The sequence below is a fragment of the Sciurus vulgaris genome (genome assembly GCF_902686455.1).
Source record: "Sciurus vulgaris genome assembly, chromosome: 1".
NCBI classification, from domain to species: domain Eukaryota; kingdom Metazoa; phylum Chordata; class Mammalia; order Rodentia; family Sciuridae; genus Sciurus; species Sciurus vulgaris.
In genome coordinates this window covers 20,360,614-20,383,142 of record NC_136461.1, presented here as the reverse complement: position 1 = coordinate 20,383,142, position 22,529 = coordinate 20,360,614, and the positions used below count along the sequence as shown (strand labels likewise).

Here is a 22,529-nt window from a genome sequence, read left to right as displayed (position 1 = left end):
AATAAACTCATTTTATATTCAGAATTCTACTCTTTGTAAAACAGTATTGAGTATACCAAATTCTTACCATAGGTATGTTTTATAAACAACTAAGAAAAAAAAAAACAATTTAAGATTTAAAAGGAAGAACAGAGACAGAGAAAGGTGGTTGTTAAAACTATTAGTCATTCCCATTTTCCTATAAAATACGCATTATGAATGGAAATGTTAAAAATTTTTAGAGTTAAATAGGTACAGGAGGAATCCTTCCATTATTGTACAATACCCAAATTTTTGCCTATATTAGTGAACAACCAAAAGCACATTTCAGGCTGAGAGGTTTAGCTCAGTAGTAGAGTGCTTCTTAGTATGCCCAAGGCCCTGGGTTTAATTTCCAGTCCCTCCCCCAAAACAACAAAAGCATATTTCACTTTATGTTCCAATTGATGACTCAGCCAACTATAACTTCCATAACAATTCTCACTTTAATATTCTCTAGTAAATGTAAGTTATATTAAATTTAATTTCAGTTGAATTAAAATAGATTAATCTTTAATTAATTAAATCATATTAAAATTCAGGTTATATAGATTGAGTATCCTTTATTCAAAATGCTTGTGATCACCTAGCAACTTGGGGGGGCTGAGGAAAGTGATGCCAAGTTGGAAGCCAGACTCTATAACTTAGCATTACACTATCTCTCTCTCTCTCTCTCTCACACACACACACACACACAAAACAATTAAAAAATTAAAAGAGCTGGGGAAATGGAGCTTAGTGGTAAAGTACCCCTAGGTTCAAACCCCAGTACCAAATCAAAAACAAAATCAAAACGCTTTGGACCAAAGAATTTTGGCTTTTAAATTTTTATTTTCAGATTTTGGACTGTTTGCATATACATAATGATATCTTGTGATTAAGATATAAGTCTAAACAGAAAATTCATTTATGTTACATATACACCTTATTATACACATAGCCACAGGGTAATTTTATAAAATATTTTTAGTATACTTGCATTTTGAATGTAATCCATTTTTGAGGTCAGATGGAATTTTCAACTTGTATTGTCATGTTGGTGTTTAAAATGTTCCAGACTTTGGAGCATTTCAGATTTCAGATTAGGGATATTTAACATGCACTTATAGGGTAAGGTAAAAAGGTCAATATGAAAGAAAATTTAAGTTTGCAGTAAAAATATTTGGAGTTTTCATGCAACACTCCAGTTCTAAAGAGACTCTGTTCCTAGACTACAAAAATAAACTCAATTTATAATTCTTCATAAATAACTCTATCAGGAATTAATTGGTACTAAACTACAAATTTGTTAAAAAAGTACTGACTGCCCTCTAGTGTTCAAACTAAAGATCTCATTGATGAACATAATTCTTTTACTAAAAAGTCAACCATGGGGCTGGAGTTAAAGTGGTAGAGTGCTTGCCTGGCAAGAAAAGTCACTGGGTTCAATCCTCTGCACTACATAAAAAATAAATCAATAAAATAAAGGTACTGTTGTCCACCTACAACTAAAACTTTTTAAAAAGAAGCCAATGATGGTCCTACAAAAGTCATTTAGGGTCATGAATATCAGAGAAATTCTGTTCTTGCAAGGTTTTCAATAGAAGTCTTCTCAAACCTAGACAAAAACTATTAATCTGAGCAATCTTATTATTGCAAAAATCTACCTCAGTCATCAATGGTAATGGAGCAAGAAAAGAATATAAACTTATTAACATCTTCAGAATATATCCTCAAATTGCACTGGCATAAAAAAGGACTATTTCCCATGTGATGAAGAGTTAGAAAATGCTTGCATCAATATGATTCCTGTAAGCATGCTAGAGTTAAACTCTCTGATCCCCCCCCCCTTTTTTGTTTTTTGGCTGATGCATATTTTTAAATGTAAAGTACTTCCAAACTAGTCTTCCTAGGTTATAATATGGTTTTAAAAATTTGATATTCTAGAATGGATAGCTCACTTTGAAATGTCAATCAACAGGAAATAGGGTTTACATAGTAACTGATTTTTAGTCAAAAAGGCAGACATAAAACCTTTGTGTAGCTGGGTGCAATGGCATACAACAGTAATCCCAGTGACTGGGGAAACTGAGGCAGGAGAATCACAAGTTCAAAGCCAGTCTCAGCAAGTCAGCAAGGCCCTAAACAACTCAGCGAGATCCTGTTTCTAAATAAGACATAAAAAAGGGGCTAGAGATGTGGCTCAGTGGTAAAGTGCCCTGGGTGAAATTCAATCCCTGATACCAAAAAATACCCTTTGTGTATCTAGATTTAGATTCTCCTACTAATGTTGCTGGATGAAACACAACACACAGGCAAAACATCTTCGCTATTATCATTACTTTCACATTACCATTCCTTAACTAAGTATTAATGAAGCACTACTAAGTGCACTTGTTTCTAAAATATTAGCAGAACTAAATTTCCATCCAAACAGAAGCATACATAAATTACTACATGATCAAGATAGGAAACTTTACATTTATTATTTTAATGTTTCAAATAATTATTGGTTTTACTTGAGGTAAATAACATTTCAGAGCAGCATTTCTCAAAACATGCCTTGGGACCTCTGGAGATCCCTGATACTATCTCAGGAGGTCTATAACTTTAAAACAACTTTTTATAATAATACTAAGATAATACATCTCATAAAACTTGCCTTTTCACTCTCATTATCCCCCAAACTATACTGAATAGTGCTTACATGGTATGTCATAACATGACAAATTGTAGAAGCAGATATGTAAATCCAGCTGTCTTCTACTAAGCCAGACATTAAAGATTTACAAAAATGTAAAATAATGCCTCTTTTTTTTTGCGGTGCTAGGGATTGAACCCAGGGCCTTGTGCTTGTGAGGCAAGAACGCTACCAAATGAGCTAAAACCCCCTGCCCAAAATAATGCCACTCTTGTTGGATTTATTTTTGGAGTTCTTTTTCATTAAAAAAATATTGTTTATGTAACCTACATGGGTCTATTAATGTTATTTTTTAATGAATTAATATTTTAAAAATATCTCAGGTTTAATGACAGCAAATATCAATAGATATAAATTATACCATCAAAAGTCTATTGAAGGGGTTGGAGTTGTGGGTCAGTGGTATAGTGCTTGCCTGGCATGTGTGAAGCCTTGGGTTCAATACCCAGTACCACATATAAATAAATAAAATGAAAGATTCATTGACAACTAAAAAATACTTTAAAAAAAGGTCTACTAAAGGGCTGGGGCTGTAGCTCAGTGGTAGAATGCTTGCCTCACATACGTGAGGCACTGGGTTAGAACCTCAGCACCACATAAACACATAAAAGATAGATATTGTGTCCATATACAACTAAAAAAAAAATTAAGAAAAATAAAGCTTATTGAGTTCCTCAATTATCCTTAAGAGTATAAATGGGTCCTAAGAGCAAAAGTTTGAGGACCACTATTCTAGAGAGAAGCATACTGAAGCCAGGCAAAGCACACACCTATAAGCCCAACAACTCAGGAAGTGGAGGCAGGAGGATTGCAAGTTTGAGGTCAGCCTGGGCAATTTAGCAAGACCCTGTCTCAAAATAAAATTAAAAGGGCTGAGGATGTAGCTCTGTGGCAGAGCACCTCTAAGTTCAATCCCTGGTGTTGAGAAAGAGGAAGAGAGAGAGAGAGAGAAGCATACTGAACATGAAAAAATTAATTCATTCTCAAAGCTCCATAATTTATTAAGAAAAATGCAGGTGATACTCACCAAATGGATCTTCCATGCCACTATTAACCAGTTTAGGGAGGTGGGGTACAGTTTCTAAAATGAGAAAAAGGTAAATTATATACATAAAACAAACTACATAATTGCCATTTATGGTTTTTAAAAAATAAGCAGGATGAGTTTTGGAGGTGAACCTCTAGAAAACTAGATGTCAATGAGTACCCATCACTGGTCAGAGACAGAACACAGTTTTTTTTTTTTTTTTCTGACACAGCTGCTGGTTCAATTCTTAAACTTTCACCAGTGGTGAACAGTGCTGGTCTATCTGTGGATGAGACCACAATACTTGATTAGATGTATCAGACACTTGAAGATAAGGGGAAAAAAAACAGTTCAGTATCATAACAATGGAACTGAAAAACTATTATTGCTAAGTTCAACTAGGAAAAGTTCAAATGAAAATCAAAAAATGAAGCCAGCCACATGCAGTGGCAGGCACTTATAATCCCAGCAACTCCAGAAACTGAGATGGTGTGATCATGAGTTCAAGTCCAGCCTAGGCAACACAGAGAGACCTCTCTCAAAAACAAAAGAAAGGGCGGGGGTTGTAGCTCAAAGGCAGAGTGCTTGCCTTAGCACACGTGAGGCACTGGGTTTGATCCTTAGCACCACATAAAAATAAACAAAATAAAGGAATTCTGTCCATTTACAACTACGAAAATAAATAAATAAATAAATAAATAAATAAATAAAATAAAATTAAGGCCATTTGCAATGGCCAGCAGCTCGGGAGGCTGTGGCAGGATCGTGAGTTCAAAGCCAGCCTCAGCAATGGTGAGGCACTAAGCAACTCAGTGAGACCCTGTCTCTAAATAAATACAAAATAGGGTTGGGGATGTGGCTCAGCAGTTAAGTGCCCCTGAGTTCAATCCCTGGTATGCCACCACCCATATCCCCCCAAAAAACTAAAATAATTAAAAAAAAAAACAAAAGAAAGTCAAATAAGAAAGATTCAGGGCATCCTTTATAACTTGCAAAGAGGCTCTTTTCTCTTACAGCAGGACAGAAAAAGCTGAAGACCAGGCCTAGATATTAATCATCAGAGTAGCAGGGCTCCAAAGAAGGTTAATTCACAGTCAACAGAGGTATGTTACACCTACGTCAGGGACCTGAATAGGAAAGAATGAGACACTAATACACGGGATTAAAAAGACATCTGAGTTAATGCACTGGTTTCTATGTGGTTTGTCCCTCAAAGGTTCATATGCTGGAAACTTGATCACAGGGTAATGGTGCTAGAAAATGCTGCGGAACCTTTAAGAGTGGAACCAGGGGCTGGGGTAGTGGCTCAGTGGTAGAGTACTCACCTAGTACGTGTGAGGCATTGGGTTCAATCCTCAGCACCACATTAAAAAAAAAAAAAAAAAAAGAGCAGAACCTAGTAGAGGGTCTTTAGGCCATTGCAGGAACTGCCCTCCAAAGGGATTAAGGTAGCTCTAGTGAGACATCGGAGGTTTTGGTTGTTTTCCCCCCCAAAAAACAGAAGAGGAAGTACTGCCCAATTTATTTAAGGTCAGTGTAAGAAAAATTATAGGCATGAACATAAGTGCCATATCCTACACAAAATAGCAAAATATAACCATATACATATAACGATGCATTGTGACCACTATTTGCTTGTTGCCAAAGCATAGGACAAAAGGGACTACTATAATGCCCTCCAAAATCTTAAGTACCCAGATATCCCTCAATTCCAGGAGACCACAAAAGCAGTCCAAGGTTCCTATAGGAGCAAATACTCTCCTCTTGCTCAAAAATAACAGGGGCCTCCTCACGCTACTCACAAAACAATGCCACCTCAGGATCTGTCACTCTTAGCTAACTCCCATGCCTCACACCTAGTTAACAGCATAACCCAGCCCAGATGCTCTGGTCCTGATAAAGTGGGCAGGGAGTTGCAGAATCAAGCCAGTGTGTATTGGCAGAAGCCAATGTGACTAGCCAGGTGACTGAATTCTGGGTGCCTAAACATGAGGACTAGGACATAAATCTGAATAGGGAGATGTTATCATCCATTCTTTTAAGATAGAGGATAGAGGAAAAACTCCAGGATAGGTCCAAGAAACTGGAAAAGTGAGGGCCCACACCGGGTTATAATGCAGAACTGCAGGGACAGGAAGGGATTTTAAAACAGGCTCAGGGAATTAGGCCTGCTGAGGTAGATGTATTACATTTTATCAGGTAATCCATCAAATTATTCTGTTTCTTGGAAAGAATGGGAGGATGCCATAAGGTACGTGTTAGTGAGGGGACACCAGCATCATTAAGAAATCTGATAGTTACTTTCCTCCATAGAGGAAACTGCTACAAAACTAAGCTCACTGAACACAATGGCCATGAAGGAACTCTTTTTTTTTTTTTTTTTTTTTTTTTTTTTGCGGTGCTGGGGATTGTACCCAGGGCCCTGTGCTTGTGAGGCAAGCACTCTAACAACTGAGCTATCTCCCCAGCCCCATGAAGGAACTCTTGAAACAAATACCAGGTCATGATACTTAACTATTAGAAGCCCAACAGATACAGTTACCATAATTACCAGCAAAGTCAAAATGGCAAAGACACCAAACCCACAGATTTATGGAGATAGTTAATGATTGTCAGTGGCCATTATGCAAAACAGTTAATGAGAGTGCTAGTCTAGGCTGGGAATGCAGCTCAGGACTGAGCATGTGCTCAGCATGCTCAAGGTCCTAAGTTCAATCCCCAGCACTTCCACCCCAAAATGCACACTACTCCATTTATAATATAAAAAGAAATCAAGAATGGAGGATCAAGATGCTGAGGGTGGTTGCTCCAATAAAAAAAAAAGTCAAGATCCCATGCCCATCATCTGGACTCGAGCCAGTTTCAGACTCTGAATCGGGCTGGGGAGATAGCCCAGTCAGTAGAGCGCTTGCCTTGCAAGCACAAGGTCCTGAGTTTGAGCCCCAGCACCACAAAAAAAAAAAAAAAAAAAAAAAAAAAGGAAGGTATTCAGCTAAGTTAGACTCTGAACCTGTTGGTTGAAAGAGGCCTGTATCCAGGGGAAAGTAACTTACAACACCCAAGTATAACAATTCCCTGAAAAACTCTGACCTATCTGCTATAGGTTTCAAGAACTGTGGTGCTCAAAAGGTTCCTGTATACTTGGAGCTTAATACTCTGCAGCTGCTGTTTTCAAATCCTTTCTTATATTTTTTTATTTGTAGATGGACACAATTCCTTTATTTTACTTATTTACTTTTATGTGGTGCTGAGGATCCCAGTGCTTCACGTGTGCTAGGCAAGTGGTCTACCACTGAGTCGCAACTCCAGCCCCTGTTTTGAAATTCTTAAAATTTCATCTATACATTCTGTAAGTGAAGACTGATGGGAAAATGGAATATGTGCTAGGGGCTTGGAGTCAGAGCTTATGTGGTCCACTTTCTGCCACCTTCCCAGGAAAGCTTTATCCCCCAACTCCATGCTCTCTGGATCCATCCCTTTACTCCTTGGGTTTGCAGAGTCATGGTGATTTGGTGGGAGTTTCTTGCCCATTTTCAACCCATGTGTATGAAGCATGTAAATTATGTGGTTGCTCTGTGGAACAGTTGTTTATTCAGGTAACAGAGTAAAGAAGAACACTCAAATGTTTTGAGGACAAGTTGTTATGGGTTCCTGGAGTCTGGAAGTGTCATCATAGGCTCATAAGGACTAGGAAATAAATAAAGCTCTGGCTTAAACCCAGCTCATAGTGTGTCCCCTGGGGCTATGGCCCTCCAAGTGATCATTTCCCTGGTCCCTGAATGTAAAGTTGAGATAGACTTGGAAATTTGTGTAACATTCATTTTGGGTCCTTGGCCCATGAGATAAGTTAATCACACTGGGGAGGGCTAAGTGGAAGAAAGCCTCTAAAACTGCCCACCCCACCGAGATAATAAATACAAACAAAACAATATCAGGACAAGGGAGGGAGCAGAAATTAGTGCTACAGCCCTAGAGGATGCAGTATTTAACAAGGCAATCCCTGCAGAAATGAGACAAATCCTGCAGAAAGGTAGAAACTTAGCAAAAACTCAATCTAACAGTAGCTGGGACTGCAACTGCCATGCCAGATGTGCTATTTTTGCTAGAACACATTAGCACAGACCCAAGCGCGTGGTAGTCAATAGTGACTAGAGAAATAACTTCTTGTTTTACCCTATTAGAAAACAAGATTAGAAATAATCCACATTCACACAAGACAGATTATAGCATTATGTCAAACTTGCCGGGCTCTGGCACATTACAGTCTTAAGAGATATGGTTCAATGGAAGTGGTGGCACACACCTGTTAATTTCAGAGACTTGGGAGTCTGAGGCAGGAGGATTGCAAGTTTGAGGCCAGCCTCAGTAACTTAACAAGGTCCTAAGCAATTTAGCAAGACCCTGCCTCAAAATAAAAAAAAAAAACAAAATTAGCTGGGGATGCAGCTCAGCGTAAAGCGCTCCTAGGTTCAATCCCTGGTAACAAATAAATAAACAAGTAAATAAATAAAACTTCTTTTTTTTAAGGGTTAGGGATGTAACAGTGGTAGTATAGGTTCAATCTGCAGTACCACAAAAAGAAGGAAAAAGAGGCGGGGGGATATCACATTTATCTACTCCATTAATAACATCATGTTAACTGAGCTAGAAAAGTAAGAGGTAAAAAGCACAATAGAGGCCTTGATAAGATTCATGATCTCCAGAAGGTGAAGGATAAATGCTACAATCATATCAGTACAATGTTTAAAGTTCCAGTAGTCAGGAGTATGGTAAGATATAACATTCAAATAAAGGTATCTAGGTAAATTATAGCATCTTGTATTTCCTACCAAGAAGAGGGAAACATGACTCTTGAGAACACAGCTCTGAGTTTTGTACTGGGTAACTAAAAAGCTGAGATTTGAGAAAAGTTTTGAGATTAGGAATAAACAAGAAAGTGGTACTGGGGAAAGAAAATGACCAAAGTATATTGTTAGGTGGTATGCATATACAAGAATGCAAGAATGTAACAACAAATCTCACTATTATGTATAATGCACCAATTAAAAAAAAAAAAAATCCAGGTAGTAGGGTAAACAAACCAGCAGATCCTATAGTACCAGGGGTCTTATGGTAAAGCACAGTGGGAGAATCAGTACACAGATTCAGTAGCCCTGGAGTTAATGGAGCAAGGCCATGCTATTTGCAGTGTAAAATGGCACGTCTTCTGTAAAACAACTCATGGCATGCTACTAGGTCCTAGTAGATGTGGAATATCCAACCAAGGGACATGAAGTAATCATTTATCTAGAATCACTCATCATGACACTAGGTTATAAGACTGTAAGGACCCAACAACAATCCACCGTAAGATGAAAATAATACATCCAGGGTAAAGCACAAGTAGGACCAGAAAGGCACAAACATTGTCAGACAGCTCAACACTCAAATCATCTGCCATTGTTGCAACAGTGTCTCTCCCTCAGCATATTCTTTTGGCCATACTAGGGTACAAGCCAAAATGACAGTGGCTGCATTACAGCCTCACTCAGAGGGTGTAACTGATAAACAGTGGTGAAAGAAAACACTTCCAATGGGCAGAACTGTAGGGAATACATCTGTTTACTTTGTGTGGACAAAAAAGTGGCTAAATTAGAAAAAAAGCAGATTCCTGGGCAAATGTCCTGAAATGCTAAACATTAAAGGAGAAAAAATTGGGGCAAGAGTTCTTAGGAAGGACAGAGAAGTGGACCTAAAGTGTAAAGGTCTTTCATTACGTGTTAATGCTCATCAGTGAACATCTTCTATGAAAGAGGAACTAAATAACCAAGTAGAGAAGATGACTCAACCAATTTACATCAGTCATCATTTGTCACGGTCTCCCCAGTGCTAACAAAATGTACATATGAACAAATTATCCCCACTTAGTAACAATGCTATAGCATCCAAGTGATCAGCAACACAGACAAACATTAAACTCTCAAGAAGGTACCATCTTTTAAGGAAACCAACTGACTATTTTCTAATAAGTTGATTATATTTGGTCCCTTCTGCCCTGGAAAGGTGAACAATTTATTCTAACAGGAACAGACAATATTTTGGGTGTAAGCTAACCTTTCCTGCCCTCAGGGTTGCAATAAGCATGAGGAAAGCTCAGGAAATGTTTGATCCACTAGCAAGCATTGTCCCCACAACATCTTATCATATATCAAGGAAATCATCTGGCAGATAAGTGCAGGACAGGAACCAGGACCATGGGACAAACTCATGGTATCACATATAGAATCATCTAAAAGCTGTTAAACAAACCAGGTGCAGCAGTGCCTGCCTGTAGTTCCAGCATTTGGAAAACTGAGGCAGATGGATTGCTTGAGCTTACAACTTTGAGATCAGCCTGGGCAACTTGGGGAGACAACATTTCAAAAAAAAAAAAAAAAAAAAAAAAATCATCTAATTAAAAAACAGACAAAAGATTTGAGCAGTCATCCTCCAAAGAAGATGTACAAAGAGCGAACAGGCACATGAAAATATCCTCAGCATCATTAGCCATCAGGGAAATACAAATCAAAATCACAATGAGATAATGTTTTACACCAACTATAATGGCTATAAGACAGACAATAAGAAGTGTTGATAAGGGTGTAAAGAAACTGGAAGCCTCATACACTGCTGGTGGAATGTAAAATGGTGAGGCAGGTTTGGAAAAGAATCTACCAGTTCCTCAAAGAGTTAAACACTGAGTTTACCATATGATCCGGCAATTCCACTCCTAGGTATATAGAAGAGAACAAAAATACACCTTTTCATAAAACTTGTACACAAATGTTCAAAGCAACATATTTCATAATAGCTAAAAAATGAAAACTACCCAAATGTCTATGAACTGATGAATGAATAAACAAAATAAATACAATGGAATATTGTTCAGCAATAAAAAGAAGTAAAGTACTGCCAGGTGCAGTGGTGTATGCCTTTAATCCCAGAGACTTGGGAAGCTAAGGCAGGAAGATCACAAGTTAGAGGCTAGTCTAGGAAATTTAGTGAGACACTATCTCAAAATTAAAAAAAAAAAGGCCCGGGATGCTGTTCAGTGGTAGAGCACCCGTGAGTTCAACCCCCAGTAACACACACATAAAAAGCAAACATGCAAGCAGGCAAGCAGGCAGGCAGGTAGGCAGGCAGTCAGGCAGGGCCAGTGGTTCAAGCCTGTAATCCTAGCAGCTCAGGAGGCTGAGACAGGAGGATCACAAGTTTGAGGATAGCCTCAGCAACTTGTCTCAAAATAAAAAGGGAAGGGGCTGGGAATGTGACTTAGTGATTAAGTGACCCTGGGATGAATCCCCAATACCAAAAAATGGAAAAAAAAAAAAAAGGAAAAGAAATAAAGTAGTAAAGTAGTGATACATGCTACAACATGGATAAACATGTTGTGGTCTGTGATTTCAATAGCTTGGTATTAGAATTGGAAGGTATCAGATGACTGGCAAATTGTCAATCACAAAGGACCATGTACTGTATGATTCCATTTATGTGAAATGTTCAAAATAGGTGAATCTATAGAGACAAATTAAGTTAGTGGTGGTCTATGGCTGGGAGTTTGGGGAGTGATGTTAATGGCAATAGGGATTTGGGGGGGGAAGATAATGAAAATGTTACAAAACTGATTGAAAAGATGATTTTCCAACTTGTAAATATAATAAAAGTCACTGAACCATACACTTTAAATGAGTAAATTGTACTGTAAATGAATTGTACCTCAACAATGCTGATAAATAAAATGTAGTTGAGAATTGAGAATGTAGCTCAGTGATAGATTGCTTTCCTACCATGTCTGAGACCCTGGGTTTAATCCCCAGGACCAACCCCCGCTCTGTATACATAAGGAAGTCAATATGCACAACACAAAGTATACCATGGTAGCAAGGTATTGCACTGACTAGATACCCCCACTTTAAGGACTGACCTGTTGCCCCACTGCTGGAAATTGTTGGAAGACAGTCTATAGCGACCTTTAGGAATTGCCTCAGATGCCAAGAGTTGCCTCAAAGAAGGTCATATACTTAGAAGGTCCACATATAAATAAACTCAGGATATAAGACTAGCATTCAATAAGGCCAGGATATAAGATCAGCATTACAACATGACACGGGACAATTATAACAGACCACAGTAGTCCATGATGCCCAGAATTGTTCTTGCATCTCTATTACTATTGGATCTCTATTAACTTCTCCTTCTGCTCAAATACTGTTATTCCTTTAAACCAGAGATGATCCCAAGGACACTATTAATAAACATTCTTTACACTGAACCAAGTCTGCTTCCCAGAGAACTCAACTTAGAACAGCACTCCTTTAACAATAGGGCTTATGCTGACAATTTGCCAGTCATCTGATACCTTCCAATTCTAATACCAAGCTATTGAAATCACAGACCACAAAGTTTCAATACCACATGGTCCTTTCACATGTTCCAAGGACTCTTACAGGCCTCTAATTTCTGTATGAGATTTTACTGGACTCTTCCAAACCCACACAAAACCCCAGCTATTTTGACTGATGTTATAAACTGGACCAAGTCACTTAACTCTACCCATCACAAAGTTATATATTTTAGCCTTTACAAATTTATAGTTTTGCCCTTGAGATTCTGTTTTTCTTTTTTTTTTTTTTAAGACAGGGTATTAGTATTAGGTTGCCCAGGTTGGCCTTGAATTTGTGAACAACCTACCTCAGCCTCCCCAATCACTGGTATTATAGGCATGCACCACCCCACCTGGTCCATTAAGGATCTTTGTAAGTATTAGGTAGATGCTACATGATCCCAGAAACATGAGTAGTTTTAGCTGTAATACTTGTTATAAACATTAACTCTGAAGGAAAATCTCAGTTTCAACAAAAACAAGGAGAAAATGAAATTTTCATTTTTCATCTGAGTATACTGTTTGAATCCTTCATTGAACAAATACTATACTGGATATCAGTATTAAGTATCAGTCAATGGCCCTAGCTGGTTTCATCACTACCATAACAGCAGTACAAAGATCTGAAAACACAGCTGGGTGCGGTGGCGCATGCCAGTAATCCCAGGTGATCAGAAGGCTGAGGCAGGAGGATCCTGAGTTCAAAAGCCAGCCTCAGGAAAAGCAAGGTGCTAAGCAACTCAAGTGAGACCCTGTCTCTAAATAAAAAACAAGGGCTGGGGATGTGGCATAGTGGACCAGTGCCCCTGAATTTAATCCCTAGTACCAAAAACAACAACAACAAAAACCCCAAAACACTGTGCCATAAAATTATCAATTAGAATCAGGTATGGTGGCCCATGCCTACAATCTCAGCTACTCAGAAGGTTGAGGCAGGAGGATCACAAAAAGTTTAAGACCAGTCTCTTCAACTTAGCTAGACCCTGTCTCAAAATAAAAAATAAAAAAGGCTGGGAAGGTAGCTCAGTGGTAGAGTGCCTCTGGGTTCAATCCCTCGTACTAAAAAAGAAAAGAAAAAGAAAACCCGCTAATTATTAGTCACCCTCTTTGAATGTGCTCACATTTACAAATGGCAAATTGAGCCTGTCACTTTGGCTATCTGAGGATATTCAAGTGGACTGAAATTGATACTATTTAATAAATGTTTCAGTGCTACTTACAATTTGAAAATGAAGGTCTTATTTCTAACAACAAAACTTTAACCACCTGGAAAAATTCCAATCCTACAAACCACTAATATACAAAAAAGAAAGAATTTGACAATTTTAGAGATACTCCTCAACAAGTGAATAACAAATATTACAGTTAAGTTATATCTATTTTTCAAACAAAATAAACTAATGTGCTACTTGCAAAACAGAATTATATTAGAAGTATATCATATGATCAGTGAGCACACTGAGAATATCAGCTTTCCTTTCACACCAAGATTATTATTCATGGTAACATTCACATAATTAAGTATGCACCCTCACCCATGAGTGATTACTGGCACCTGCTTTTATTTTCTGAGAGCTCCAAGATAGGTGACAACTTGTTGGGAATGACCAGTACAGAACTACAAACATAGTGCAGAATCATCCATGAAACAATCAACTCTTAGAAGGACAAATCAAACAAGCATTGATTTAAAATTGACTATGTACAGCGAGGCTGAGGCAGGAGGACTGCTTGAACTCAGCTAGGAGTGTAAAGCCAGCTTTGGACAACGCAGCAAGACCTGTCTCAAAAAATAATAAATAAAAAACACTAGGCACATAGAACCTTGAAAGGAGCTATGTAGATTGTTTTTAAAGCCTATAGCATATTTTTAAATAACAGTTAAAAGCTTAAAATCTAGTAGATGAGAGAAGCATTTCTGGACTCAAAGAATAAGAACCTCCAAAAATCTATCCCATAAAAGCAATGAAAAGCAGCAAAATCTATCAAATTCAATTTTGTCAGAACCCAGTATGGCTCACACAAGCAATCCCAAATACACAGGAGACTGAGGTAGGAGGATCACAAGTTCATGAGCATCCTACACAACCTAGCAAGACCTTATCTCAAAATACAATTTCAAAATGTGCAAGGCCCTGGGTTCAATCCCGAGTACATGAAAAAAAAAAAAAAAAAAACACTTTTTTGAAACTCTTAAAATTAACCAAATGCTAGTTAACAATCCAAAGACATTTATTTTTTACTTATTTTTTTATTTTTTAAAGACACAGAGGTTTATTTAGGAAAGCAAGAATACTTATTCAAGGGAGAATGTGGGCCATCTCCAGAAGGAGAAATACTTGTTATTTATTTTTAAACATAGCTGATGCTGGCAGGTGGTACACAACTGTAATCCCAAATTGCAAGTCCAGAACACCCTTGATAAGTTAGCAAGACCCTGTCTCAAAATAAAATATAAAGGACTGGGATGTAGCTCAGTGGTAAAATACCTCTGGGTTCAGTCCACGGTGCCAAAGACGGGTTTAAAAAAAAAGCTGATTCTAAAACTAGAAACAACAAAAAGCAAAGAATTTGAACAGACATTTCTTTAAGGAAAACAAACAAATGACTAATATGCATTTGAAATGATGTTCAACATCACTAATCTTCAGAGAAATACAACTCAAATAGTGATATGGCACTTCACATGCATTAGGATGGCCATTGTTTAAAAGAGAGAAAATAACAAGTGTATAAGGATGTGGAGAAATTGGAAACTTGGTACACTGCTGATAAGAATGTAAAATTGTGCATCTTTTGGGGAAAACAGAATGGTGGCACACACCTATAATACCAGCTACCTGAGAGGCCAAGGGGAGGAATGCAAGTTCAAGGCCAGCCTCAGTAATGAAATGAGACCCTGATTTAAAAAAAAAAAAAAAAAAAAAATGGTAGGGCTGTGGTTACAGTTTAGTGGTAGAATACTTGACTATTGTATGTGAGGCCCTGGGTTACATTCTCAGCTCCATCTACAACTAAAAAGAATATTAAAAGTAAGAGAGAACTACCATATGATCTAGCAACACCCAAAAGATATGAAAGCAAGAACTCAAACAAATAGTTGCACAACTATGTTTATAGCAGCATTACTGACAATAACCAAAAGGTAGAAACAACTCAAGAGTTCACTGATGGACAAATATATAAACAAAATGAAGTACAAACATACAATAGAATGCTACAGTCTTAAAAAGGAGTGAAATTCTGATACATACTACTAACATGAATGAACCCTGAAAACATTATGCTAAGTGAAATAGGCCAGACAGACCGAAAAGGATAAATATTTTATGATCCCACTCACATTAAGTACCTAAAGTAGTTAAAGTCATTGATACAAAAAGTAGAACAAAGGTTGTCAGGGGATGGGGGAGTGAGGATAGAAAGTTATTGTTTAATTGGTATAAAGGTTTTTGTTTCTGTTGTACTGGGGACCAAACCCAGAGGTGCTTTACCAGTGAGTTTCATTCCCAACCTTTTTTATTTTATTTTTTCATTTTGAGACAGTCTTGTTAAATTGCCCAGGTTGACCTTGAATTTGTAATCCTCCCTGCGCCTCAGCGCCCCCCTGCCGCCCCCCCCCTCCCCCCCAGTAGCTGGGATTACAGATGTATGCTGCCACAGCCTGGCTATAGGGTATAATCTTCTGGTTTAGTAAGATGAAAAAGTTCTGAAGATGGACTGTGGATGATGGCTACACAACAGTGTGAATATACTTAATGCCATTAAATTGCACATTTAAAAATTAATTAAAACAGTAAAATTTACATTGTGTTTATTCTACCTCAATTTAAAGAAAAAGAAAAGTGGCTGAAACTTGGTAAGAACAATGAGTTTTATTGCATTATGTTAGTTTTCTGCTGCTTAACAAAATACCTGAGCAAAATCACCTAAAAGGAGGAAAGATTTATTTTGACTCTGGGGTTCAAAGGTGTATCCTGGCCCTGTCACTCTGGGCCTATGGTGAGGCAGAAGATCATGGCTGCGAGAGCATGATGGAGCAAGGTGTTCCCCTCAAGAAAGCCAGGAAAGCAGAGTCAAGAGGAAGGGGCTGCAGTCCCAATATTCCAAGAGTACACTCCTAATCATCTAACTTTCTTCTACTAGACCCCATCTCTGAAAGTTTTCATGACCTCCTAATACTGCCAGAGGCTAGCACACAAGCCAAGGCCTTTGGGAACATTTAAGTTCCAAACCAGCCAGGCATGTGGTAGATGCTTTTAATCCCAGAGACCTTGGAAGTTGAGACATGAGGAGTGCAGGTTTGAGGCCAGACTGCACAATTCAGCAAGACTCTACCTCAAAATAAAAATAAATAAATAAATAAAAATAATAAGGGCTAGGGATGTGGTTAGTGGTAGAGCACCCCTGATTTCAAATCTCCACCAAACAAACAAACCTCCTCAAACTATAATATGCATTTTAACTTGTCTGTTGCTATTTCCCTCTCCTTGGTTTTTAGTAGCCTCAGAAATCAACAGCCTCACAAATGAAAAATGCAGCTTCGTAGCCACTGAAGGTGCAGAACAAATTTAAGCATTCTAAAATTCTATCCCCTGAGAACTGTCACTATTGGATCTGGCTGATCCTACTCCAGAAACTCCATTCTCAGTGTTGTCATTATTTGACCAGACTTCAGGCTTGTTCTATGTGAAAAGCATTAACTCTAAGGCATTTTTCAAAATAATAAAAAACAATCAGTAACTATTATTTAACATTCCAATGTTCAAGAGTAAGGTGTCTATAGGGGGGCACTTTGAAAAGTTGTGACTGTTGGGAATCTAGAAGGACACATGTATGTGCAGGCTCTGTACTTGCCCAGGGAAGGACCTAATCACTTACCTCTGGTTGCCCATGAGGTTCTATGCAAGCAGTGATGGCTAAGCTGTAAACTGCCTGCCAAAACATTGAAGGTGTACTCCAACACACAGACAGTACTCAGCAAAAGCTGGAAAACTAGCCGGGCGTGATGGCACACACCTGTAATCTCAGCAACTCTGGAGGCTGAGGCAGGAGGATTGCAAGTTCAAAGCCTTAAGCAATCTAGCAAGACCTTGTCTCAAAATAAAGAATAAAAAAGGCTGGGGTGTGGCTTAGTGGTTAAGCACCCCTGGGTTCAATTCCTGGTACAAAAAAAAGCTGGAAAACTTGTTCAAGGCAATAAAAGAAATCTCCGTTTAATCATTAGACAACCACTAAGCCAACCAAGCATGGATTTCCATAGTCACACACAACAAAGAATACAGGCTTTACAGGTTTATTTCAGGAAAGTTATCAGACAAATAACAAGAAATCAAAGAAGGAAGGAATCTTACTTCCAGAGTTGCCACATACATTATTTTAAATAAGATACAAATAAACAAGAAAATATGTGCTATATTAAGGGGAGGGCAGTTAATAATATCTGAAGAATACTTGGTGTTGGACTTAAAAAGATTTCACAAAAGCTACTATAAATACTTGAAAGAACTAAAAAAGGGCTGAGGATGTAGCTCAGAGGTATTCTGGATCTCAACTGTCCCTAAAAAGTCCAAGTATTAAAGGTCTGATTCCCAACCCATGGTGCTACTGAAAGGTATGGAGTCTTTAGGATGTGAGGCCTATTAAGAGGTTTTTGGTTATTGAGGGTATGCCTCAAAAGCAATTGTGGGACTCTCTCCTTTTTAGTTGTGGTTGCCAGAAGGTGGGCAGCTTGCTCTACCATGTGCTCCTCACTATGAAGTACTGCCTTACCACACACCCAAAAGTAACAGGGCCAACTGTCCACAGACTAAACCTCCAAAATCGCTAGACAAGTCAGGCGCAGTGGTGCACACCTGGAATCCCAGCTGCTCAAGAGGTTGAGGTACGAGGACTGCAAGTTCAAAGCCAGCTTCAAGAAAAGCAAGTGCCCCTGGGTTCAATCCCCGGTACCACAAAAAAAAAAAAAAAAAAAAAAAAAAGAGAGAGAGAGAGACAGAGAGAGAGCTAGACAAAGCAAATCTTTCCTTTTTTTAAGTAAACCACCTCAGACATTTCATTACAGTAATGGAAAGCAAATAACACACACATCAAAAATCAATCCTCTAAATTTCTTTATTCCTCCTAGGGAAGCAATAACAACTCAAATACAAACCATAACTAGTCCTCTCACCCTGTTCTATAATTTTAAACACCATACACACATACACACACACACCAGTGACTTCCAAACATATATTCCAGATCAAACCTCTCCTCTAAACGGACATATCCATACCTTACTCACCTATCTCTTCTTAGAAAGCTAAAAAGTTGTGCAGGCATATGTTTTAAAAACAAAATCTTGATTCCTCGCCCTAACTTGTTCCTACCCTAGTCTACCTTATTCAACCAACAGGGCATTCCATGTAGAGCACTTATAAAACAGCTGCCATATGTATTAGCTGCTATTTTGTATCATTATCACTAATGTCATAATTTCAGTAAAATAACAACTTAAAATTTCCTATTGCTCAGGACACAAACCTTGGTGTCATTCTTCCTCCACTGCCCTGCACTCACCACACACAGGTACTAGGGATTGAACCCAGGGCACTGTACCCACTGAGCTACATCCCCATTCCTTTTTAAAATTTTATTTTGAAACACGGTCTTTCTAAGCTGATGAGGCTGGCCTTGAACTTGGGATCCTCTTGCCTCAGTCTCCTAAGTAGCTGGAATTAAGTCACACCTGTCGCTCTTAACTCTTACCTACATCTACATCTAAATCTCACTGCCTCTACCTCCAAAAGACAGCCATAATTTAACCACTTCTCGCCAGTTCAAGCTGTCCACATTCTCCTGCTAGACTACTGTAATCAAGTCCCAATTGGTCTCCTTTCTATTCAGACCCCTATAATTCAGATACTTTTGGAGTGGCCTGGGTGATCCTTTATAAAAAGAAGGCAGATCATACCTACCTATCACATCTGAAGTTAACTCCAGATTTCTTACCATGACCTATGAGATCCTGAGACCTAGTCTCTGTCTACCTCACTGACCTCGTTTACTCCACCCTTACTCTTGCTCACTCTGCTCCAACCACACTGATACTGATGATGTTTCTCTAACTCAACAAAAATATTCTCACCCCAGGGCTTTGCAGGTGCTGTTCTGTCAGCTTGGAATGTCATTTTCCCAGAAACAGCATGACTTGCTCCTTCATTTCGGGTCACAATTCAAATATGATCTCCCTTAGTCAAAGAGGTCTTTCTCTGACTAGCCTGCCTAAAATTTCAATCCCTTTTCCATCACATTCTATCCTTTTACCCTGTTTCATTTTTACTTTTAACTTATCATTACCTGATGGTACATTATCTATATCTAGAAACACATAATTTTTATGGTATCTCTCCCAATCTAGAAAGTATCATTGTAGCAGTGACACTGCTTTTCTTACAACTGTATCCAAGCATTTAGAATGTGCACCCATGAAGGTGCTCAAAAACTACCTAATGAATGAAACAAACATCAAATGTACTACTTTGTCCAGGAAGAATAAGAAATTAATAGAAATGAACTTAGTATGCATGATGTATCTGAACCAAACGAGTTCAAAGTCAGCCTCAGCAACCGGGAAGTGCTAAGGAACTCAGTGAGACCCTGTCTCCAAATAAAATAAAAAATAGGGCTGGGGATGTGGCTCAGTGGTTAAGTGCCCCTGAGTTCAATCCCTACTACAAAAAAAAAAAAAAAAAAAAGGAATTGCACAGAGAAAAAACTTCATTTCATTTCAAAATTATCCATCTTATTAATAACAATAATTTTAGTAGTTTATATTATTGTATTTAAACTGGAAATTTTGTTAGACATAAGCTTATATATCCTTTTATGCTTGTTGTAACATTTATATAATATTTTAAACCAACACTGGGGATTAACAATAAAAATTTTCCTTTAAATAAAGCATTACTTGGTTTAAGAAACTGTTCAAGAACAAAAATCTCATTACAACAGCTCCCTGTTTTATAACTTCTGAGTAAGATAAAGTACAAACTTCACAACATGATTTACATGTTCCTCTGTGATTCAGCCTATTTACCTTCCTGATTTCATTCCTCACCATTCTTCTCCTTTGCCTACTATGTTATCCAAATCAAACCACACCCCATTTCCTGAATCATATTCCTTCTTACCTAAGTTTTGCCCACATTATTCCCTTTAACCCTACAACTCTTTTCCCCATCTCTTTATATAGCTAATGCCTTCAGATCTCAAGCTTTGTTAATATATCCTGCAGGATTCAGATACCTTCTATATTAGTCAGAATTCTTCTACTTTTTTTTTTTTTTTTTTTTTTTCATTTTTCTGAAGTGTTGAGGATTGAATCCAGGGCCTTGTGCATGCTAGGCAAGTGCTCTGCCATGGGGTTAAATCCCCAATCCCTAGTCAGGGTTCTTCAGAGAAATAGAACCAGTAGGATGGATATAAACAAACATACAGACACATGTATTCATGAATATAAAAACAGATTTACTTCAAGGAACTGGTTTATGTGATTTGGGGAGCTGGTAAATCAGAAACCTGCAGGGCGCAGCCAGAAATTTTCAGGCAGGAGCTGATCCTGCAGTGTTGAGGCAGGGAATACTTCTACCCTCAGGGAGGGATTTTTTTTAACTGATTGGATGAGGTCCATGATACTATCAAGGATAATCTCCTTTAGTAAAGACAAATGACTAGAGATATTAATCATATCTATAGAATACCTCATAGCAACACCTAGATTAGTATTTGAATGAAAGTGTACTATATCTGGCCTAGCCAAGTTGACACACGGAACAAGCCAATTGCCTTTATTATTCAAATAAACACAATTATTGTACTTATACGGTAATCCCTTAGAGTTATGAATCAAAGCCTTTATCCGGAAATAGCAGGAAAAGAGAAGTGTGGGAAGACCAGAATGTAGGTAATAGGAAAGTTCAGACTCAAGGACTAAGGAATAAGCCTCGAAAAAAATAAAATACTTGGGAATCAATCTCACAAAAGAGGTGAAAGACCTCTACAATGAGAACGACAGAACACTAAAGAAAGAAATTAAAGAAAACCTTAGAAGATGGAAAGATCTCCCATGTTCTTGGATAGGAAAAATTAATATTGTCAAAATGGCCATACTACCTAAAGTGCTATACAGATTCAATGCAATTCCAATTAAAATGCCAATGACGTACCTTACAGAAAGAGAGCAAGCAATTATGAAATTCATCTGGAAGAATAAGAAACCCAGAATAGCTAAAGCAATCCTTAGCAGAAAGAGTGAAGCAGGGGGTATCGCAATACCAGAACTTCAACTATACTACAAAGCATTAGTAACAAAAACAGCATGGTATTGGTACCAAAATAGACAGGTAGATCAATGGTACAGAATAGAGGACACGGACACAAACCCAAATAAATACAAATTTCTCATACTAGACAAAGGGGCCAAAAATATGCAATGGAGAAAAGATAGCCTCTTCAACAAATGGTGCTGGGAAAACTGGAAATCCATATGCAACAGAATGAAACTAAACCCATATCTCTCACCATGCATGAAACTAAACTCAAAATGGATTAAGGACCTCGGAATCAGACCAGAGACCCTGCAGATTATAGAAGAAAAAGTAGGTCCAGATCTTCAACATGTCGGCTTAGGACCAGACTTCCTCAACAGGACTCCCATAGCAAAAGAAATAAAAGCAAGAATCAATAACTGGGATAGATTCAAACTAAAAAGCTTTCTCTCAGCAAAGCGAAGAAAGAGCCTACAGAGTGGGAGAAAATCTTTGCCAATCATACTTCAGATAGAGCACTAATCTCCAGAATCTATAAAGAACTCAAAAAACTACACCAAGAATGCAAATAATCCAATCAACAAATGGGCTAAGGAAATGAATAGACACTTCACAGAAGATTTACAAACAATCAACAAACATATGGAAAAATGTTCAACATCTCTAGTAATAACAGAAATGCAAATCAAAACCACCCTAAGATTCCATCTCACCCCAATTAGAATGGCGATTATCAAGAATACAAGCAACAACAGGTGTTGGAGAGGATGTGGGGAAAAAGGCACACTCATACATTGCCGGTGGGGCTGCAAATTAGTGCAGCCACTCTGGAAAGCAGTATGGAGATTCCTCAGAAAGCTTGGAATGGAACCACCATTTGACCCAGCTATCCCACTCCTTGGCCTATACCCAAAGGACTTAAAATCAGCATACTACAGAGATACAGCCACATCAATGTTCATAGCTGCTCAATTCACAATAGCCAGATTGTGGAACCAACCTAGATGTCCTTCAATTGATGAATGGACAAAGAAACTGTGGTATATATATACAATGGAATATTACTCAGCCATAAAGAATGATAAAATTATG

The 22,529-nt window shown here is 38.1% G+C and overlaps 1 protein-coding gene across 6 annotated transcripts in view; it reads right to left on the bottom strand.

Moving 5' to 3' along the window:
* The window catches only part of PHACTR4 (phosphatase and actin regulator 4), a gene marked incomplete at its 3' end in the record, with an annotated part of 91,566 nt that overhangs the window by 59,854 nt on the left and 9,183 nt on the right, over positions 1 to 22,529 (bottom strand). For all 6 annotated transcript variants that reach the window (XM_079114557.1, XM_079114552.1, XM_079114555.1 and 3 more), the window contains exon 2: positions 3,726 to 3,779. Coding sequence is in view for 5 of the 6 variants with exons in the window: in XM_079114548.1 (XP_078970674.1) it covers positions 3,726 to 3,779 (54 nt within the window). The remainder of the gene's footprint in view (positions 1 to 3,725; positions 3,780 to 22,529) is intronic.